We start from the raw sequence: 22,322 nt of genomic DNA, 5'->3' as shown, positions 1-22,322 counted from the left end.
ACCGTTAATTATAGTGACCCCATCTGGCCGATTGGGGTCGTATTACTTGGGCAGCACTTGCACAGAACTTCCAATCCATGGGCAAAATCTCATGCCTCTTCCATTTACCATCTCACAAGAATTTGCGCGAACATTTCTGAAGAAGAAAAATAATAAACCTACACAAAAAAACAACAGAGTTTCAGCCTTTCAGGCTTGAAACCTTAAATATGCTCTGGCAAAGACTAAGCTGTGGACTGCTATATTAAAATTAATCTTATTTTAATATACAGTAAACTTTCAAAATTAAAACATGATTTAATTTAATATTAGTTTTTATTACCATTCATAATAGAGCAATAATATACAGTCAGAGAATACACAGAATATCCACAGTTAAAGAGAAATAAGTGCACTTCACAGATATTCTACAAGTGAGACCACAGGGGTGGGCATTAAAAGCAGAATTCAATTCTGAATTGACATGAAATTGGTGGACTTGGGGGTAGAAATAGTTAATCGTTAAACTATTGAACATTCTCCCTCCGTCATTATATTGTACATAATGAACCAGGTTATAAAACACAGTTTAATAACTTTTTCTTCATGAAAACATATTTATGAAAAGAACAAAACATTTCGTTTTATGTTATAAAATAACATTTCATGACACTACATCAGTTGATAGATTGTCTGGAACACCATAATAATAATAACAACAATAATAATAATAATAATTTACAAAACAAAGAACTTCTATACGGAAGGTTTCATATGGTCAGTTCCAAATAAAATCAGTTAAACAAGCAATTGGCCAGCCATAAACTTTTTGTTTTGCTTTGCTAATATAGTGAGTAATCACTTATATGATATAACTGCAATCTGGATTTGCAATGACTTCTATATATGTGAGCACCAGACTTTTGATATCAAAAGTCAAGTTTCAGCCATTTTTAATTTTCATTCTATGTACTGGAGAATTTATGCTTTTATATTTCACCAAAATAATAATAATAAAAAAGCTGAATAACTGCAACAGTTGTAAATGTCAACTCTTAAAGCTCTTGCAGGAATACGACGATTCAAAGCCATTTCTGATTACTTTGCTCTTTTTCTGGGTTTTTTTATCATTATTATTAATATGGTCTAAATTATCCTGCTTCAAAGTATTTTACTTCACCTTAGCTTCCAGATCAGTTCTCATAAAGATGTACTTAAATGCAAAAGGCTTGGAAAGAGAACTTGAACACAATTTACTATTTGATTGTTGGAATTACCAGTTGTTGTTTTTTTACCACATAATCAAAAAGGTAAGTTAGGACAGCTGAGAAAAGCTAAATATCAGGAAATAGGACAGCAGTTTACAGCAGGTATCGTCAGATTTAATTCTGAGATTTAAATGATTTCAAGGTTTTTGGAAGAGTTTATCTACACGGCAGTGCTGACTCAGCAAAGCAACTGAAATCCCAACTCGAGCCCACCCCTCGTCCCTCTGCTCCCCAAAGCATCTTTCTATGGAGATAGACGGCCGGTTTTAATCTTGCATCTTGGGTGGTATCTCATAACAACAGAAAAATCTTCCAAGTTGTTGTGTTAAACATTTGTTAAAACGTGCATTGCTTAACTGATCATTAGATCACATTATATACTTTACACACACAAAACTCTTCAAGTCAGGGTAACTTGCTCAAATTTTTTTTAAACTATTGAAATTGAAACATGCACAAACATGACGTTTTTTCTTCAAACACTGAGTGCTGAATATTGCGCTGTCAAAGGAAAATAATAGTGCAAAGTTGTAAAATAAAACACAATTACAATCACAGCTACAGTTAGTAGACACACCTCGAGATTAAGAACACAAAGAAAATGGGCTGCCAATATAATTCTAGACAAATGTCTGATTATTAAAAGCAAAGCCATGAAATCCCTTCATTTCATCCTATTTTCCCGTGGAATAAGTTTGGCCTAGAGACGTTGTTTAGCATAACTAAATTTGCCTCCAAGAGAGCTGTTATTGTTTTATTTAATATGAACTGTATACATTGAGAAAACAACTTTCCAAACTTTCCATGAATTAGCCTGATTAGGTGAGTTCCAGTTAAGGTTGTGATCCACCTGTTAAATCCCTTGCTATCAGTGCACACGAAGGGATGGAGAGGGGTACGAGAGTAAGAAAGATTGTAGATGCCAGACATGGTGGTTTTTGTTTGTCAAGAACTGCAACACTACGAGTCATGGAGTGGAAGATGTTTATCTTGCAAACATTGGGACACTTGATGATAGTGGAGCAAGTCTATTCACTGCAGGATACTCGAGCACTATTGCAATCCAGGTTAATCTTTTCTTATGGCAACAGTTCATTAATCGGCAAATGTTTTCTTTCCAGCACAATTATGGCCATGGCCAAGATTTTGCAATGAGATTCCGCAAATATGGAAATGAAAGCAGCATAGTTGCAGTGAGCTGTTTTGACACAGGATCTCAATTTGATTGAACAACTGTGTGATGAGATGGCACAAGATATTTAAAGAAAAGATTTACCATCAGTCAACTCAATGCAATTTTTTGAGACTATGAGAGCAAGCATGGATCAGCATCCCTAAGGAATTCTTCAGTCCTGACAAAAAACAAGGCTATTTAAAGGGCATATGAGCTGCAATGTAATATAAGGGAAGCGTCTGTGATGACATATACACTCAGTGACCATTATTTATGAGGAACAAATTACCCTAATGTGAAAAACTGGGACATGTTTCAAGTGCCATTTTAATATCTCACTGAAGCAAGAGTATGCTGCTCAAGAGCATTAGAACAGAGGTGAGAAGCTGCATAAGCCCATAGCTCAGTGGGTTGCTACGGTTGGGCTGGAAATGATGTTCAGCAGTCCGTTTCTGCAAGAAGCGTTCAGAGTACTCCATATAGTGGTTCATACAGCGCCGGGCTTTGACTTGCTTTATTAGGGCTGGGTAGCCAATCTCCTCAATGCTGACTAATTCGTCATCGTCCTCATTATCTCTGCCATTCTCTGGTAACTGTGAGTTGCGACCCTGGTCTTTTAGAGGATCGGTGCTATTCATGCAGCTGCCCATAAAACTATCATAAGATTCTGCACGTGGTGGTGGATTGTAGGCGTAATCTCGCCCGAAGTCGTTTTCATCGGTGGAGCGGGAGCCATAACGGCGGTACATGTAGTTGTTATAATAATATTCTTCTTCATGATTATGAAAGCTATAATGTGGTCGAGGAAAGCGCCCAATTCCATAGCCTATGGCCATGCCTGCCACAGCCCCCACACCTGCAGCCATTAGGGCTTTTTTCCCAAAACTTTGAGATTTAAAAGAAGGAGAGTATCCCTTACTCTGAACAACTTGTGAGAAGGGAGACCCTCCCATTCCATAACCACCATAACCATAGCCACCTCCACCATAGCGGGGACTGAGGATCTTATTGTTTGGGTTCCAGTTGGGGTAACCTCCTATCCCACCACCTGGATAACTACCTGGATTTGAACCAAAGCCCTGTCCAACATTTCCTCCTCTGACTGGGTAACCACCAGCCGGATACTGGTTGGGATATCCCCCTGGATTCACGCCCCCCCTGCCAGGGTACTGGTTGGGATATCCACCGGCTGCCGGGTATCCACCAGCAGCTGGATACTGATTTGGATAATTTCCTCTGCCAGGACTTTGATTTGGATAGCCACCAGCTGCTGGATAACCACCTGCAGCTGGGTACTGATTTGGGTATCCACCCGCTGCTGGATAGCCTCCGGCGGCTGGATACTGATTCGGATAATTTCTTTGGTTAGGATAGCCACCCGCTGGGGGGTGTCCACCTGCATGCGGATAGCCACCTGCAGGGTTCTGGTTTGGATAGCCACCCGCTGGGGGGTGTCCACCTGCATGCGGATAGCCACCTGCAGGGTTCTGGTTTGGATAGCCACCCGCTGGGGGGTGTCCACCTGCATGTGGATAGCCACCTGCAGGGTTCTGGTTTGGATAGCCTCCAGGATTAGCTCTGCCAGGATTCTGGTTGGGGTAACTACCGACTCCAGGGTAACTTCCTGCTCCTGGATATCCCCCCGCTGGTTTCTGGTTGGGCTGTCCTCCAGTATTGACTCCACCTCTCCCTGGATAGGGATAGCTGCCACCTGCAGGATATGGATTGGGGTTTCTGTTTGGACTCTGCGGCTGTCTGGGGTAGTTCGCTGACTGAGTGTTGGTTGTTTTCGACGGCTTCTGAGACGAGGACGAAGACCCACCCCTGTTGCTGGAAGATGATGATTTCTTGCTACTGCTGCTGCTACTTCTTTTGGCCCATGATAAGTCACCGTGTATAAGCGTGATCATGAGAAGAGCGACAAGGGCCACATCATAAGATCTCCCCATTGCTGCCCTGGTGAAAAAAAGGGTTTTAAAAATGGGAGAAATGTCATAATAATAAAAGGAAACATGGCAGCGAAAACACAATGCAACAATCTCCGGTAACAACTGTAGCCCGACAGCATGACGACAATCCCTCAGTCAACGTGAACTGCACAGGTTGCGTTATTTTGTATGTAACATAAGCAGCTATGGGTTAATTACTCTTAATAATAAAAAAACTACATTGTTCAAAACTATTCATGTTGGTCACTTTGTTGCTGTTCATTTGATGTTCATGAGGGGAGATTTTACTGCATGGCAACACTGGCGATGTAAACAAAAGAAGAAAAGCGGTTACTTTGTAACATAATAACCAGCATCCATTGCAGCTGGCTTAGTATTCGCTAATCTATTATATAATGTCGGTTTGGATCAATACCCACTGATGACGAAAAACGAAACCCGTTACGTGCCCCTCTCAATGGGCGTCAATCGTCTGGTTTATACTATAGTATTATAGTATTTTTAATGATATCATATTATATTTGTGTAAGCATCACACAAGAGATACATTATCTATTTGCCTCGCTTATGTTTACATACCGATTCCTCTCGATTTTGTGGTCTTATCCGGGATGTTTCGCGCAATGTTTTCCACTACGGTACGCAGTGATGTGAGCTCTGGTACTGGGTGGGTGGGTTCATCCGGACGGGGTGTGTTCGTTTTACCACCCAGCGTTCCTAGTTCTAACTCAACGATCGGTGTCTTTGAAGAACATCAGCAGCAGATAGCTGGGATCACGCATTCACGCGCTTTAAAAATTAGCATCACCCGTTAGTTAAGGCAATGACGACGATGAGCACTTAGCTGTTAATGCATTCTGAAATTTTACAATTTCATTCCTCCTTAAAACCGTTTACTGGCCTGTGTGCCATGTAGCGCAATTTTCTAAAACCACTGAACTCTTGGAAAAATGATCCTATATTGTACAATTCTGTCATGCGGTAAGGGGGGGGGGGCAGCAGCACGGGCTAATGAAAACATTCCCTGATCATTAAAAATTATCATTGTCAATATTCCCTGATATTGCCGGATTGCTCCGTTTTGTTTTGTTTTGTTTTGTTTTGAGCTCAATGAAAACGTTTTCTTTATGAAGCCATTAAGAGTTTAACATTTGAATGTGTTTGTCTAACTGAAAATCCTACATTATTTTTTTCTTTTTGTTCGGTAATGGAGGACACGGGCCTGTGGGGGGGTTATTATTATTATCATACTAGCACGCTATTTGTCTATAACACAAGACTTGACTATCAGAAGACAGAGACTCTGCCTATGCCCCAGGCGGATGAGTCATTCAATGGAGTCATTCAATATTTCGTCCATCGAAAAATAAAATAGACATTTCAGATCAAAGACCAAGGACAAAAGCCTTGGGGGGGGGGGGGGGCGGAAACAGTGCGTCGAAAGGTCGGCGCGGTACGTCATTACGTAGAAATTATCCGGCGCACATGCGCACACGGCCACGCGTGTAACGACGTCGGGGCTGCGACTTTGGAGAATCGGTATCCAGCGCTGATGTCTCGTAGAGTAGAAACATGCCGGGAAGGTTAAAGCGCACCGGAGGAACAGCGCTCATGAAATCTACTGAAACGTAAATAACGGCTATCAGTGGACGGTGACGTTTCTTCGACATTGCGGTTTTTGCTGTACGAGGCCCCCTTTACGGAAGCTGGGCTGTCGAGTCGCATGGACGGATAAACAGCCGGGTTTGTTCCGAAGCAGTATCGGCGTAGGACGGCAAGAGTGGGGTTTGGGTTCTTAAGGACGGCGTTCGTGTTTGGGAATGTTATCCGTACTCTCTTATGGCAGACTGGTTGCGAGGGCTGTCCTAGGTGGACTCTCTCAAACCGATGGTCGGGACTATAGCCTGGTCACGGCTAGTTATGGATTTGGGAAAGACTTTCGTAAGGGGATTTTGAAGAAAGGGATGTGCTACGGGGATGACGCCTGTTTTATTGCTCGACACAAGACTGCTGATGTTTTAGGTAAGGTGGCGCCGACTGTAGTTGTATTGTTGATTTCTCGGTTCAGATACTGAAGTTTGTCTTTCCCTGTAACTGCGCCGTCCGTGCCACGGTTGGATGACCTTCAGTGAGCTGACAAACACGTGTGCGTACGCCTAGAATGAAAACACAGCAGCCCCCCCCCCCCACACACACGCACAACTGATTCATTTGAGAAAACAACTGTACATATCATGGTTTCGTGTTCTCTACGGGATGCAGAACGCCTTATTGAATGTTTCGTAGCACAATGCGGATGTCGCCTTCTCATCTTTACGGAAAGTTAAATGTGGAACAAAGAGGGTGCTTTGTGAGGTGAACCGTAACGACCTTTAACCCATAAAGAGCCACCCGAAGTCCAACGTCAGTGGAAACGAGTAGATGGAGTGACACGTGCTTCATTATGGGCGACCAAAACTTGACGTTTAGGACCAAATTGTCAGTTAGACCAACACATACAATGTCTTATAAAGGTCAGAATGGTTGTGCGTGGAGGCAGCCATATTGCTAACGACGTTAGCCGCTAGTAAGTGCTTTGTCTGCAAGGAAGGTAAACATCCCTAGTGGTAGACAATCTCATGGCGTTGTTCTGTCAACATATGTTAAAAAGCCAAAATGCTCTGAAACCTTCATGTTAGAAATGACACTGTAGAATAAACAACCAGCTTTCAGATATTCCCTGCTGCAGCCCTGTGTAGTCCATGTGACACATGTCTGAGCTGGGGGCAGTGTAGTAGTCTAGCCTGTCACTCACCTGGGTGAACCCTTGGCCGGCTGGGCTGCTTGATTGGCTCACAGCTTTTTCGTGACATTTGCCCTCAAAAATATATTGTTATAGTTTGGAAAGTTCTTTTGTTAAAAGGACCACAACTCATTTGATCATAGACCATTTGTTCATCAAATAGTACATACGTTGGATAGATGACCCCTGTTTTGCTTGAAGAGGGAAACCCTGTGAACCCTAAGGTAGATCATTCCTGTGGCGTTGGAAAGAGGGAAAGTTGGAATTGTGCTCTTTGTGGGTCAGCAGAACAGCACACAAGATGCACAATGTATTGGTATTGATTCACTCTAGAACAATGCTCAATCATGCCATTTATTTACGTAAAGATAAGTGCCACAGTTTTATCTACAACTGAAAGCTCAGTATAAATAGTAAGCAGTCTGGTGTTAATTGGTTTTGGATCGAGGATGAAGTTGGGCCACACTTAAATCTGCGGAGTGTCTTCCGTTGCTATTGTTTGTGGTTTTCATGTGATTTTACGACACACAAATTCCCAAAGCTCTTAACAGGAAAAAGAGCCAAGCCATCTTTGGAAGTCATGATTTCAGAGCAATGTCTCATTACAAATTACACTCGAGACTCAGCAACATGTCAGATCTATAATGTTAATGTTATAACCTGGTACTCTCCTGATGCCATTGCATTTTGTAAACAGAATCAGACTACATGCAGTCAAATGAACTGATGCAGGTAGGCCTATATGCCAAATAAAAAGATTTAATAGAAAGTATGAATTGCACTGCATTGATGCATATCGTCGTAATATCTTATTATGCCAATATCGATTGTAGCCTCGTCCCAAATCCTCCCCTGTGATTCTCCTTACCTTTAATGGCTACTGCTCTCTTGACATAGTAACTTCAAGAGCTTTTACTGGTGCGAGGCAAAAGAAAGTATGTTCTCATTTGTAAAGTAAATCATAAGTGTGACGTGAAATAGATCAGGTCCAGCTAACAAACAACATCCTTAGGATTACAGCTTTACAAAATAATGAATTTATTAAAAGTATTGTTTATTTTGGGGATTGTCCATTGCTACTGAATAAAATGTTTTTACTCTGATTTTTCAGGGGTTGCAGATGGTGTAGGTGGTTGGCGTGACTATGGTGTTGACCCCTCTCAGTTCTCTGCCACACTTATGCGGACCTGTGAGCGGTTAGTGAAGGAGGGCCGCTTCATACCCAGCAACCCAGTGGGCATCCTAACCTCTGGATACTATGAGCTCCTACAGAACAAAGTCCCACTTCTCGGTGAGTGCATACACACACGACACACAGTACTTAGCGCAAACTTACTGGTGGTCTTGAAGCCTCCCGTGTATACACATGGGCTCACTGAAATAATATAGCTGCAGGATAAGTCATAGGCTGCCAGCAGTTGCTCTGTTTAAAGAGCTACATATAATGATTTCACTATGGAGAGGCCAAACTACCTGCATGGAGTATTTTTTTTTTTTGGATTTTGGTGCACACAACTCCCGCTCAGTTTTGACTATGACTTGTATCTTCCTCAATTCCTCTCTGTGTATGTTGGCCTAAAAATATTGTGAATGAGGAGTAGGGCTAGATACCGATTAGGGATGTAGGCATAACAAACATGAGGTGACTGACTGCACTGGAAATTGATCACAATGCATTCCTGCTCTTTCATCATCCCCAAATGAAAACGTTTGGGTGTCACGGGTTCAAACATTGCCCCTTTATCGCTGGTGAAACTTTCACCCCAAACCAGAATAGGTACAAGACAACATTTTACTTTTAACTTATATGGCTAGAGGGTTTAAAGATATTTTAAACACTCAAGACATGTCTTACATGTGACAGAGGTCACGTTTCTGCTGAGACCTAATATCTCTGGACTACAGCCAGTGTTGACATTAAATAGCCCCCATGTCATGATGTTTGTCAAACGACTTACTTTTTTGGGAAGCTGTGAGAAGGTATATGTTTAAACCGACCCAGCTCAAGGTTACCCAGACTTATGTCTCGTAACACTGCAAGTGTTATGAATTTGGTGCAGGGAAAGGACTTAATTTACCAATCTGCTCAACTAGTGCACAGACTAAATGTAATCTCAGTTTCAGTTTCTTTTCTGACATGCAGAAGATATTTAAAAAGTATACAACTGACATGAAACATAAAGATAGCATTGTAGTTGCTCAGTGTTTTGTCTTTTCAACAACCATAGATGAAAATGCACATCTAGTTATTGTGTTATCTCTTTCTCAATGTTCAAACTGGTCAAACTAGATATTACTTGGAGTTCTAGGCTTGAAATAATTGCTATCAAATCAGAATGCATCCAAGTTGATAAAAATCAGTTAAAAAAATGTTTCTTTTTCTATTGTCTTGTTTGATACCCATTACATCTCCAGGGAGCAGTACAGCTTGTATTGTCGTTCTGGATCGACGAAGTCACCGGATTCACACATGTAACCTCGGTGACTCTGGCTTCCTGGTTGTGCGAGGAGGAGAAGTGATACACCGGTCAGACGAGCAGCAGCACTATTTCAACACCCCCTTCCAGTTGTCCATCGCTCCTCCAGGGGCTGAAGGGGTGGTGCTTAGTGACAGGTCAGCATTATCGGATAGTAAAAATTCTTTTAGAATGAGGTACTACAGCAAGAGGGAATTTCTCAAGTCTAGATGATTTTTTTTTAAATAGTGGTTTATATGGTGTTCAGGTAAATTGCTTTAAGTCTGAGATGTGAAATAGAATTTTATTTTTGAATGTGAAAAGTACATATTTGTTTCATTTTTATATTTATCCACCTTAAAATAATTAACTGAAAATGCTTTATGGAGGGCGTCCGGGTAGTGTAATGGTCTATTCTGCTACATACCAACACGGGGATCGCTGGTTCAAATCCCCATGTTACCTCCGGCTTGTTCGGGCGTCCCTACAAACACAATTGGCCATGTCTGTGGGTGGGAAGCCGGATGTGGGCATGTGTCCTGGTCACTGCACTAGCGCCTCCTGTGGTCGGTCGGGGCGTCGGTTCAGGGGGGAGGGGGAACTGGGGGGGAATAGCGTGATCCTCCCATGCGCTACGTCCCCCCTGATGAAACTCCTCACTGTCAGGTGAAAAGAAGCGGCTGGCGACTCCACATGTATCGGAGGAGGCATGTGGTTGTCTGCAGCCCTCCTCGGATCGGCAGAGGGGGGTGGAGCAGCAACCGGGATGGCTCGGAGGAGTGGGGTATTTGGCCAGATACAATTGGGGAGAAAATGCTTAATGGGTACCATGATTGACTCTGGATCAAGTTATGTTATTTATGTCCTTAATATTTGTGGGCAATAGCAACCATTGCCGATCTGCAAAGTGTCCTCTCTGGTACATTTTATGTCCCAAATGCTTGCAGTTTTCTGCAAGTGAACTCGCCGTATAATGGCAACCCCCCCCCCCCAAGCTATTATGTCAACAAGACTGTGTACAGCCACACACACATTGACAAAAGCCAACAGATAAACAGGCCAAACCCAACAGTTTCTACTGTATCCTCTTCAACACTTGTTTTATGTTGTGTTTTGGTTTCACTCTTGTTATTATTCAGCCATGTTGCTGAGTGTACCCATGGGGAGCACGGTGGCCCAGTGGTTAGCATTGTTGCCTCACAGCAAGAATGTCCTGGGTTCGAACCCCAGGTTGCTCCAGGTCCTTATCTTATGTTAAGTTCTTGTCATGAGGATTACCTCTCATTCAAATTAACTCTCAAAGCAAGCTTCATGCACGTCCAAAATCGTTTTTCTGGGTTTTTTTTCTTTTCTTTTTTATATGCAGTAAGCACACACAAGCTAACAGCATGCATACAGCTTTACTAACTAGCCCAAGTGGGTGTTAATACTTGATTCTAGCACAAGCAGGCTGTTCAGTGGGGCTAAAAGGTATGCTAATCCAATCCTATTGGAACTATTACTGTGAAGAGGTCTTGTTCAATATTCTGTTTGTCCACTTGTTTCATCTTCAGAAAACTGAAACTTGAGGTTTTGTTACTGACAACCGAGTGAATCATTTGTATAGAGAACAATAAGTGTTATGTGATACTGAAAAAAAAAACACTTACGGGAAACAAGAGCAGAGGGTTAAAGAAAATTAAGCTTAGTCTGGGACCTGGAACCAGCAGACGTGCTGGACCTGCCAAAGACAAACCAGACGAGCGGTTCCAGAGTATGTTGTTGGATTAAGCAACCTTATCCCTACCACCCTCAACACTTTGCAAAGCGGCTTTTGACCTACTTTGTCCCACAGTAAAACTATGTTCTGGTGCTTGCAAGAGATTCTTCCTGTGCATGCTTCATGTTCCACTTGTGGCTGACCTTTCTGTTCCCCCCTGTCTCTTCTTTGTAGCCCGGAAGCAGCTGACAGCTCCTCGTTTGATGTACAACTTGGTGACATCATCCTGACTGCGACGGATGGCCTCTTTGACAACATGCCAGACTACATGATTCTGCAAGAGCTCAAAAAACTCAAGGTGCCAAAATAAAAAGTGCTATATCTGATGCACTTTCACATATGTTTCAGGCTCATACAGCTACCCTTTAACCTCTTTAATATTGTAATATTTTTTTTTATTTTTGCTTTTTGTAGACAACCAACTATGACAGCATCCTGCAGACTGCACAGAGCATTGCAAATCAAGCTCATGACCTAGCTTATGACCCCAACTATATGTCCCCTTTTGCACAGTTTGCCTGTGACAATGGCCTGAATGTAAGAGGTAAGCATGCTGGTTTCTGAGTTAGGTGTAGTCCCTGTGTAGAAACTACTTTCTTACTTTACACAGTATTTTTATAAGAATCATTCTGTGACGACTAAATGGCCACTGCTGCTACTGCTCCTTATAAAACCACCAACATCATTGCAAAATCTGCAGCATATAAATGGACCTACTCCTCACAGATTTAATGTTTTCAGTCAAAATGGTAAAAATCTGGCCTCTCAAAAACTGTTTATATTTGTCCAATACCAGAATTATGGCATTTTACATGCCCAAGGTATGTGGTGAGGATGGCAGTTCAGTCTGAGATGTCTTTAAACATTTTACATCCAGGGGCGTCCGGGTAGTGTAGCGGTCTATTCCGTTGCCTACCAATATGGAGATCGCCGGTTCGAATCCCCGTGTTACCGCCGGCTTGGTCGGCTTCCCTACAGACACAATTTGCTGTGTCTGCGGGTGGTAAGCCGGATGTGGGAACGTGTCCTGGTTGCTGCACTAGAGCCTCCTCTGGTCAGTCAGGGCGCCTGTTCAGGGGTAAGGAGAAGCTGGGGGGAATAGCGTGATCCTCCCACGCGCTACGTCCCCCTGGTGAAACTCCTCACTGTCGGGTGAAAAGAAGTGGCTGGCAACGCCACATGTATCGTAGGAGGCATGTAATAGTCTGCAGCCCTCCCCGGATTGGCAGAGGGGGTGGAGCAGTGACCGGGATGGCTCGGAGGAGTGGGGTAATTAGCCAAGAACAATTGGGAGAAAAAAAAGGGGGGATCCCTCTACAGGGCAAACAGTTTTGTTGCAAAATAATGAAATTCCAGCCCTCTTTTACACTCAATTGGTGACAAGTGTTTGGAAGATGCCTCATATGTTTTTGTCTGTGTGCTCTACAGGAGGGAAGCCAGATGATATCACGGTGCTGCTGTCCATTGTGGCTGAATATACAGACTAAATTTGTGTCTGACTGTGTGTGCTTTTCTGGTCTGTATTTTTTTTTCTCTTCCCTGCTGCCTGAGTCTTCCACCTGTGGCTCTCTCAATGCACTGCTTCCTGTGGGCTGACATGTGGAAGCCTACCAGTACATCACACACTCCTCGGCATGAGGCTGAAGTCCTCTCTCCTTCCTGGTTTCTTTCTCCATTTTCTGGTGTGGGTACTGCTGATGTAAGGCAGACACCTGGGACATTTTAATGGTGAAATTGATGCAGAAGAATCTGGATAGAGCAGGTCAGAGGACGCCTTTCAGTCTCCCTCACGTCTCATTGCTTTAGGTCAGTACATCTGGGGTTGTGTAACTGTCAGTTTTAAAGGAAAGGGCATTTTGTTCTCACTGGCGAGAATAAAGTTGAGGGTTTTAAGATTCTGTCGCCTTCATTAAAAATGGTGATGCTGTACAAGGATTAAGCCATGGTCTGGAATCTTGAGAGAGTAGTGCTGTCTAATGAGCCTAACCTGTATGGATGGGTGATATGCCAAAATTTTCCTAACAGCCACCATCAGCCCCAAAATCAGCAACTGCTGATACCCCCCTGCCAGCCATTTTCAGCGAAAGCAATCATGGAAGATCTCCTTGTGAAAAAAGAATACAAAATCCCCTATTATTATTTAGCGGCATGGTGGCACAGTGGTTAGCGCTGTCGCCTCACAGCAAGAAGGTCCTGGGTTCGAACCCCAGTGTTGTTCAATCTTGGGAGTCATCCCAGGTCATCCTCTGCGTGGAGTTTGCATGTTCTCCCCGTGTCTGCGGTGGGTTTTCTCCGGGTGCTCCGGTTTCCCCCACCATCACAAAAAAGAAAAAAAAAGACATGCATGCTAGGGTTAGGGTGGCTGCCCATTGCTCCTAGCTACACAGCTAGGATGAGTTAAATGCAGAGCATAATTTCCCCACGGGGATCAATTAAGTATCTCAAAATTAAATCAAAAAAGATAAAAAATTAGGTATTATTTTTGTTTTAAACCAGATTTAACCGGCAAGCCGAAGGACCTAAATGAAGTAATTTTCCGTCCTTGCAAATGAGTAGGGCCGGCAAAAGATTCTGACTGTACATACAGTTTTTGGTTTAGTTCTCAAATGTGATTTATGAATTGACGTTGATTTTCAGCATCAATCAATTGGTCAGCAACCACTAAAGACGGCTTAAATGGCATTTAGTAACTGCAGTCATTTCCCTGTTTTTTGAAAGACTTCGGAAATCAGTGCAACCAGAGAGTACATATGGCCCCACTCCACCTGCCAGTTCCTATTCACGCATGCTTTCAGTTGCGCGTTTCAGGTTAATTATTTACCGAGTTGAATTCTCAGGCCGACCGTTAAATTAGCAAAATAAAAGGACAAAATCATGCAAATAAATAAATAAATAAATAAATAAATAAATAAAACAAAACGACAACCACCGAACGGACTCAGCCAGTTGCCGATATATTCGTCCTATCGCCCGAGCCTACTAACCTTTCTGTTTTGCTCTAGTTCGTCCTTTTCCATGTTGTAAATGTGTAGGTTGAGTAGAGGGAGAGAAATTTAGTTGGATCGGACTGTGGAAACCAGTTTTTCTCCATTGTGTAGCTGTCATAAAGGACAAAGTACAGTTTTGAGGATGCAAAGTGATTGGTTGTGGACTTTTGATAACAGAATGTGCTTGATGGAAGAGCTAGCCAGTATCTACCAGCTCAGCTCTGATAAATCAACGTAAAGCAAAACCTTAATATGTCATATCGCCTTCTAGGAAACAGATTAATTTGGCTTGTCAGTTGGCTGAGGGGTTTTGTCAGTGTTCACACCTTCCCAAACTGTAAATATTATTTTTGTGTTATAGGGATATCTGCTGCCCTTTACGTTGTTTTGGTTGCAAAAGCCAAGACCTAGTACATTGCTATTGTGGAAGGTGTACACATAATTTACTGGGTAATGGATTGAATCTTAAAGTAAGCCTCATCAGTCCCTGTGCTCATTGGCTAAAGTGAACAAAATATTTTCAGATTAATATGCAACAGTGGTATGTTAGGAATATGCACAGCAGGTCGTGGATGTAAAAAATGTCCTGAGATGTGTGTGGGGTAAATGTGAGCGAATGTAAGCTGTGGTTATAGTGTGAGGGGTATTTGATGTTGATATTCATTAACTCTTGAAGCTAAAACGAGCATCTGGGAATGCTTACAATGATAGGTCAGGTAGGAATATTATTAAAGATTTATTTTTTTAAACTGTTTTAGTTTTCAGAATACGAATTTGAAGTGTCTTATGAAATTTAGTTCTTGTGCTGTGATGGGGGACAAAGATTAAGATCCAATCTTAACAAAAGTATGTCACAAGTGTGAAAATTCCCTAGTCGTGTCTGTCTTTGTAAAAAAAATTTTTTTTTGCTGCTTCCATTCTCGATGATGGTGTATGACTGTACATGATTTATGTGAACATGGTCACCTTGATTGTAATGAGTGTATATAAATGTGTGCTTGATTTTGTGGAGTTACATTTATCAAAGATATCCATTCCCTTTCCTTTAAATCTCACCCAAGTGATTTGGACAATGTTTTTACGGTTTGAAAAAAACGGTGCACCAAAGACACACTTTCTTTATGTATATCATTATGACTTGTTGGTAAGAACAACGCACAGCAATACTATGTGCTCGTACACATGGGGGAACTTGTTGATTCATGTTTTGTGGCCAGCAGTTTTGTTTTTGTTTTCTATAGTTGGGGGGGACATAAAATGGCCTTTGTGTGCCTGATGTTATTTGGTCATAACAGTGTTTTCATCATATTTTCATGGCTTTAGTCATAGGACTGGCTATCTGTAGGGAACTACCAGGCAAGTTTACAAAACCAAAGAAGGAAAGCCATATGGACATGCACTGTAAAAAATAATGTGCTGGTGTGACTTAAAAAAGTAAGGCAACCTATTACAAGCCCTTTTCTGAGTAATCTCAGTTTAGATTACTCAGAAAGAGGCTTGTAATAGGTTGCCTTACTTTCTTTTTTTAAGTCAAACCAGCAGATAATTTTTTACAGTGTGTGCTTAGGGCAGTGTTCCATAAGCCCTTCTACCAAGATAGCATTGTGTCGGTGGTGGCCAATATTGTCACTGTCATTTAGCATAAACGTAATGTGCAAACTGAAGCTCAACAGATCATTGTCCTCTGTTCTCCATTGGCAAAGCGTGATTTTACAAGCAATTCCTTTGTGGGGTGGAGCAGCGATGCAGCAAATGAGTGGGAGCGCTACAGTGAACGCATTTGTACATGAAAACGTTTGGATTTGACTGGTGTTTATTCTTGGTATTTATTAATAACATAATTTTTTAGGTATTGTTTGTCCTATTGTCTGCATTCTTTCTTGCATGATTACTGCCCTTGCTAATTTGCACCAATAGAACACAAATATGAAGCTGAGATCACTGTCCGGCCCATCTCCCAATTCCTGCCCGAAAATCTGCCCAGTAATTGGTTTACGAAGGATTTAAGTGGATCTATTTTTCTTAGTGCTTTTTACAGAGTAAATATTTATTTATGTAAAATGTAGGCCTATGTTTGGCGGAGCGAAATATCCCATGCGAAACAGGAATGGTGAGAAGCGGTTGGCGCTGTTGACATGTGAAGGTGAGCACAGTTTCAGCCTTAAATAGCTAGACCTGTAATAATCAAGAGGCCTTCCCTGGCATTGCAAGCTTGTCTCGTCTTGGTCATGCTGCTCAGTGTTTAACATCATTTAAATTTGTCTCCATTTTCCCTGCTTGTCCTGTAAAAGTTTTTAAAAGGTGCTTCTGCAGTCAATACAAGGTATGATTGTCCTTCCAGCAAGCGATGTTTGTGCGTATGAAAGATACACTTAGTATAGAGTGTAACAACACAGGTCTAATTTCTGTAAATATGTTTTAAAAGATGTACAATATTTAAATAAAGATTCTAGTATTTATATTAAATGTGTTTTTGAGTGCTTGAATTACCCCAAATTTTTTTTTCTTCTTTTGAACTGGAACTAGCTTATACTTAAAACAGAGGTTTATATTAATATTTTTTTATATATATTTTCAGAATTTTGACTGCATACACGTTTATTAACATTCGTGCTCTGTAATGGCCATTCCTGTGACATGTAAAGTATTGTGTGGATCATGCACAGAATATAAAATTTGACCTTTATCAGCAATGCCAGGCTGTCACATCCGGTAATCTGAGAATTGTTGCTTAAAGATTCATTCTTTAATTCATTCATATTCATTAATACACTTTATGGACAACATACCAAAAAGGTAAGTGAAATCATAATACTATGTATGCACAGGACTGTACAACATTTTTCTATAGAACTACTTTAACTTTCAAAAACTGAAGTATTTCAGTGTAAAGCAGTAAACATCATAATACTGCATTTGGCTGTCCCCAAGTTCCTTTAAAGTGGAGCGTAGACAAAACCATTGAAAAGTTAAAAAAAAACCTGCAACACAACAATCTTGAGATATATACAGGCGAAATAAGAGGTGATAAAGTGCAGTAGTGCAGAGAATATATCAGAGATGCTGAAAGAGATGTTAGCAGGCTACTTGCATAAATACATGCCTGAGGTAGATGGACATGACAGCGTACCACTATGTACAGTACAGCATGTACAAAATGGTTGGATTTATTTGACAGTGTTAAGTGTTCATTTGAATGACATCCCGCAGAAAGAAACATTTTATATCTGATTGTTTTGGGGTACAGTGCTCTGTAGCGCCTACCAGAGGGGAGGAGTTGGAACAGGTTGTGACCAGGGTGTGATGGGTCTACAGTGATGTTGCCTGCCCGTTTCCCGAGTCTGGAGGTGTATTAAGTCCTGAATGGAGGGCAGGTTGGCACCAATGATTTTCTCTGCAGACCTAACTGTCCTTTGTAGTCTTTCCCTGCCCTGTTTGGTGGCCGACCCAAACCAGACAGTGATGGATGTGCAAACAGACTGAATTATTGCAGTGTAGAACTGAAACAACACTTCATGAGGCAGGTTGAATTTCCTGAGCTGGTGGAGAAAGTCCATCCTCTGCTGGGCCTTTTTGATGATTGTGTCTATGTTGGATGCCCACCTTAGGTCCTGGGAGATTGCAAAACCCAGAAATCTGTAGGTTTTCACCGTAGGCACCGTGCTGTTGAGCATTGTGAGGAGGGGGCAGTGTTGGGGGGGGGTCTCCTCCTGAAGTCCACTGTCATCGCCACCGTTTTGAGCATGTTCAGCTCCAGGTTGTTATGGCCGCCCTAGAGGGCCAGCTGATCAACCTCCCATCTATATGCAGACTCGTCATCATCCTGGATAAGGCCAACGATGGTGGAATTAACTTTCAATGTGTTTAGTTTATCACATCAAGTACACACAAAATGATGAGTGTGTAGAAGCTATACATCAAGGGGGTTGGTGTGTTGTGGCTGTTATGAAAATGTGCCCTTTTTAAGCCATGGTAAATATCTTGACCATATTACCCCATGCACATGTAATAACGGTAATGTTGTGGTCAGATTAAGATCCCTACAAACAATGTGCCCCTATGCTCGCGAAGTGGTTTGGGCCAGAAGGTTACACTAGAGGGAGATGAAAAGGGTGAAACGATATAAGGTATTAATCAGTTGTTCATTTTTGCTTTTCCATATAAAGTTTACAATACAAAGCACACTTGTTCTATCTTTATTGAAAAGAGAGTAATGCAGTCAATATAATTTAGGCCGTTTTAAATCTCATTTGTTAAGCATCTTAAAAGTGACATCAGCTGTTGCACATTGGTATGGGCACGTGCGCGGTTTCCCCTCAGTTCGGACTTGGGGCTGAGAGAGACAGAGAGAAAGCTGTTCTTGAGACCCAGCAATTAATTTTTGTCCACTGTAGTGGGCGTAGCGTTTTTGCTAATATCTCTCATACAATACATGCCACTGTATTCAGTCCTGTTTTCTCTTAAAGAGGACAACTGTGCCTTTAAAATGACATCACATGTGGGGGGGGGGGGTTCTACTACAGTGGACATGTTGTAAAATTTGAACAAAATCGAGTGTTAACATGTTTTTCTTTGCAATGTGTGTTGTACCACTCCAACACTTAATTTATGTACAAAAAATAGAAATTAAACAACTTTACTTTTCCTGAGTTTCAGGAAGCTACAAGAGTGCATTGACGTTCGTCACCTTTGTCCATTGTACACTGTGGCTGCAGACCAATCAGTAAAGCACTGAAGGAGAGCTGTGTGTCCTGTGGGTTCTTTATCACGTCACCATGGCATGGGTGGCAATATTGGTGGGCTTGTCCGGGATCTGCAACTTCTCATCTTGTTGATCTTGAAAGAGCCACAGTGACAGAAATGTAGAGACGGAGGCGAGCTGCAGGTCTTCAGTGGCAGAGGTGTCTGATGCAGATAGCGGTCACATACGGGTTCAGAGAAAATGAAGGCAGGATAGCCGACAGTGGTACAAGAAGCTAGTGTGGAGCATCCAGAAACTCCTGTTCCAGCTGTCTGAGGACCAGTTGCATGAAATGACCACAGCCACCAGCAGGGAGATGACTTCCAAGCCCTTCGGACAGCATGGGGAACAATGAAGCCGAACTGTTTGACTATGTGGTGAGCTACACAAACAGTGACCACCTCAGGGAGTTGGAGGAACAGGGCCTTGTGCAGCTGCTCTGTCTCCAGGACCTCACTCACCAGTGGTAGAGGATGGAAATGGGCATGAAGCCTCCAAGACATCAAATGCGCCAGAAGAGCACAACGCGTCTGACACCTAAACTGAGGGATTCCACAGATGAAAAGTGGCACCCACCAGTAGACTTGAGCCATTTGGAGCCAAAGCAGGCAGAAAAAGTAAGACAAATGTTATTTGGGGAATCAGATGTAATCACCAAGGCGGAAGGAAACATAGGGTGTGTGCCAGGATTCAATCTGAAAATTAGACTCTGTAATGACACACCTGTGCAGAAGTCACACAGCTCAATTCCTAAGCCGCTCTACAAAAAAGTGAAAGACTATGTCCACACCCCACTTGAAAGAGGCTGGATTCAGAACTCTAAATCAGCATACTCTTCACCTATTATTTGCGTGAAGAAAAAGGACTAAAGTTTGAGGCTGTGCAAAGATTTCAGGGGTCTGAACAAGAAGACAATACCAGACAAGCATCCTCTGCCGAGAGTTCTTGATCTTTTGAGCAACCTGGGAGGGTCCACATGGTTCTCCATTCTTGATCAAGGGTCGGCCTATCACCAAGGCTTTATGTCAGAGGAGTCCAGGCATAGGACAGCTTTCAGTACACCATGGCGCTTACACGAATGGGTTTGTATCCCCTTTGGATTAATGAATGCCCCAGCTGCATTTCAGAGGGCAGATCCTGAGATACCAAGCTCAGTGAGTGTGGAGAGGAGGATATGGTGGTTAATCATGTCAAAGGCAGTTGACAGATCTAGCAGCAATAAAGCTGAGGACTGACCAGCAGCTCTAGCCAAATACAATGATTCTATTACTGACAGGAGTGCATTCTTGGTAGAGTAACCCCACTTAAAGCCAGACTGATTGGGATACCTGCAGTCAGTTGAGAGTGAAGAAGTCACCTAGATGAGTGATGAAACATTTCTCTCAATAAATGTTGTGTCCAGATGAACTGATTCAACTTTCTAAGATTTCCTCTGGATTATTGAGCATGCATCAAGACATTTACAAACAACTTCTCACCACGACACCCCTATCCAGAATAACAGATGTATCTTATTTAGACCTAACTCTATATTTTTAGAAAAGGTAAAGGTGTTTGGCAAAAGGTATTTGTTCAATTATACCTACGTATCTGCTGTATTAACTTTTTATTGTATACCCGTGCTCTGTTTGATTTTATGATGTCTGATACAGTGCTACTTGTTTTTCACTGTATTTTGGAAGGTGTCTTTGAGTAATCTGAAAGGTGCCCATAAATAAAATGCATTATTATTATTATTATTATTCGTAGACTTTAGCTCTAATCCCCAGCAGAATGTTGATCAACCTGCTCGAGCTGGTTGTCAGCCATTCCGCATGCAGATGGATAAAATACCTTTTAACAAATCATCCATAGACTGTCAGGCTGGGGACACAACCACTCATTGACCCTGACACTCAGCACTGGAGCTCCACAGTCTGCGTGCTGAGTACTCTTCTCTGTTCACTTTACACACATGACTGCACACCAAACCACAGTAAAAATGCCATAATAAAATTGCAGATAACACGTGGTGGGACGAATACAGAATGGTAATGAGTCTGCCTACAGGGAAGAGGTCCACAAACTGTCAGTATATGGTGCTCCAGTAACAACTTGGCACTCGACACCTCCAAAACAAAGGAGATCATCATCAACTTTAGAAAACAGGGAGAGGAACCTGCTCCCTTATACATCGGAGGAGACATGGTGGAGAGGGTGACCAGCTTCAAATTCCTTGGCACATCTCCCAGGACCTCACATGAACTGGCAATACAACTTAGTGAAGAAGGCACAGCAGTGGCTTTACTTTCTAAGGACACTGTGGAGTCCAAAAGAACCGAATTTGTTGAAAGAATCAGAATTCCACCACTAATTTGAGCTACTAGAGCTACAAGCTGCAGGCCAAACAACCAAGACAACAATAGTTATGTGTGATTATATTAATAATTAAACAGTAAGTCAAAGTTGTTTAAGGAGCAATGTGCTATATAAATTAGATGAGTCGCTCCCCAGATTTCTGAGTTGAACACACAGCAGCCACATTGTCTGTGTGTGCCTGCTGTTGTTAGAACAACAATAGAAACATAAGGGGGTGTCAGGTTGTTGGTCTATGTTGATGTGTAGTTTTTCGTTACATTCTGATCTCAACATTCAGGTAGAAATTACACACTGCACTGTTTATTCTGACCACAAAATAAATAAAAAACTAAAATAATGAATAGGCAGGCTTTTGAACAGTTTCTACCCAAGTGCCATTAAAGAACTGAACTCTATTAACCAACTATAAGGATTCAATAAAATCCTGAAACTGTGCAACAACACCTGTACATTTTGGCATGTGCAATAATATATGCTGACTTGGGTTAGTGCAATACACAGACTATTTAGATTACACTTGTTTTTACACTTACCCATACATTGTTTATATGTTGATTGTGCTGCAAATGTGTCTATTTGTATTTTGTCTATTTGTATATATTTAATTTTTATTAAATATATATATATTTATCTTGTTTGTACCACTAGAGAGTTGCAGTTAATTTCGTTATACAGCTGTGCAATGACAAAGGCATTCATTCATTCATTATTAGTTATTCAGCTTGATGATAATGGGGATATTTTGAGTTATGATGTCCTTCGTTCAGTAAGAGAGTATAATATAGTAATGAAGGCAATCCCTTTACCTCTTACATCTTATAAAAGGACATATGACGTAATCTAAGATGATTCCCAAATTGCATCCTTTT

The 22,322-nt window shown here is 41.9% G+C and overlaps 2 protein-coding genes across 3 annotated transcripts; one reads left to right on the top strand and one right to left on the bottom strand.

Annotated features, from left to right (window-relative positions):
* Window positions 1–302: 302 nt before the first annotated feature.
* prnpb (prion protein b) lies at window positions 303–5,028 on the bottom strand. 2 transcript variants are annotated; one of them, XM_056290284.1, is made up of 2 exons: window positions 4,950–5,028; window positions 303–4,377 (listed from the first exon to the last, which is right to left on the bottom strand). In XM_056290284.1, the coding sequence occupies exon 2, from the start codon at window positions 4,368–4,370 to the stop codon at window positions 2,757–2,759; it is 1,614 nt and encodes a 537-aa protein (XP_056146259.1). In that variant the 5' UTR covers window positions 4,371–4,377; window positions 4,950–5,028; the 3' UTR covers window positions 303–2,756. The 2 variants fall into 2 exon arrangements, with proteins under 2 accessions (XP_056146259.1, XP_056146260.1); XM_056290285.1 differs by having other exon boundaries at window positions 303–4,372; window positions 4,950–4,983.
* An 850-nt stretch (window positions 5,029–5,878) lies between these two features.
* Window positions 5,879–14,262, top strand: LOC130121824 (protein phosphatase PTC7 homolog). The gene is made up of 6 exons (XM_056290744.1): window positions 5,879–6,392; window positions 8,264–8,443; window positions 9,568–9,766; window positions 11,542–11,665; window positions 11,782–11,911; window positions 12,796–14,262. The coding sequence occupies exons 1-6, from the start codon at window positions 6,191–6,193 to the stop codon at window positions 12,852–12,854; spliced, it is 894 nt and encodes a 297-aa protein (XP_056146719.1). The 5' UTR covers window positions 5,879–6,190; the 3' UTR covers window positions 12,855–14,262.
* The last annotated feature ends 8,060 nt before the right edge of the window (window positions 14,263–22,322 follow it).

This window comes from Lampris incognitus, chromosome 12, assembly GCF_029633865.1.
Source record: "Lampris incognitus isolate fLamInc1 chromosome 12, fLamInc1.hap2, whole genome shotgun sequence".
In the NCBI taxonomy this organism is placed as follows: Eukaryota; Metazoa; Chordata; class Actinopteri; order Lampriformes; family Lampridae; genus Lampris; species Lampris incognitus.
This window is presented reverse-complemented; position numbering and strand designations above follow the sequence as displayed.

Coding starts and splice junctions, on each gene's coding strand:
- prnpb (XM_056290284.1), bottom strand. CDS start 4,370: ATGGGGAGATCTTATGATGTGGCCCTTGTCGCTCTTCTCATGATCACG.
- LOC130121824 (XM_056290744.1), top strand. CDS start 6,191: ATGTTATCCGTACTCTCTTATGGCAGACTGGTTGCGAGGGCTGTCCTA. Junction 8,444..9,567: donor GAACAAAGTCCCACTTCTCG/GTGAGTGCATAC, acceptor TTACATCTCCAG/GGAGCAGTACAGCTTGTATT. Junction 11,666..11,781: donor AAGAGCTCAAAAAACTCAAG/GTGCCAAAATAA, acceptor TGCTTTTTGTAG/ACAACCAACTATGACAGCAT.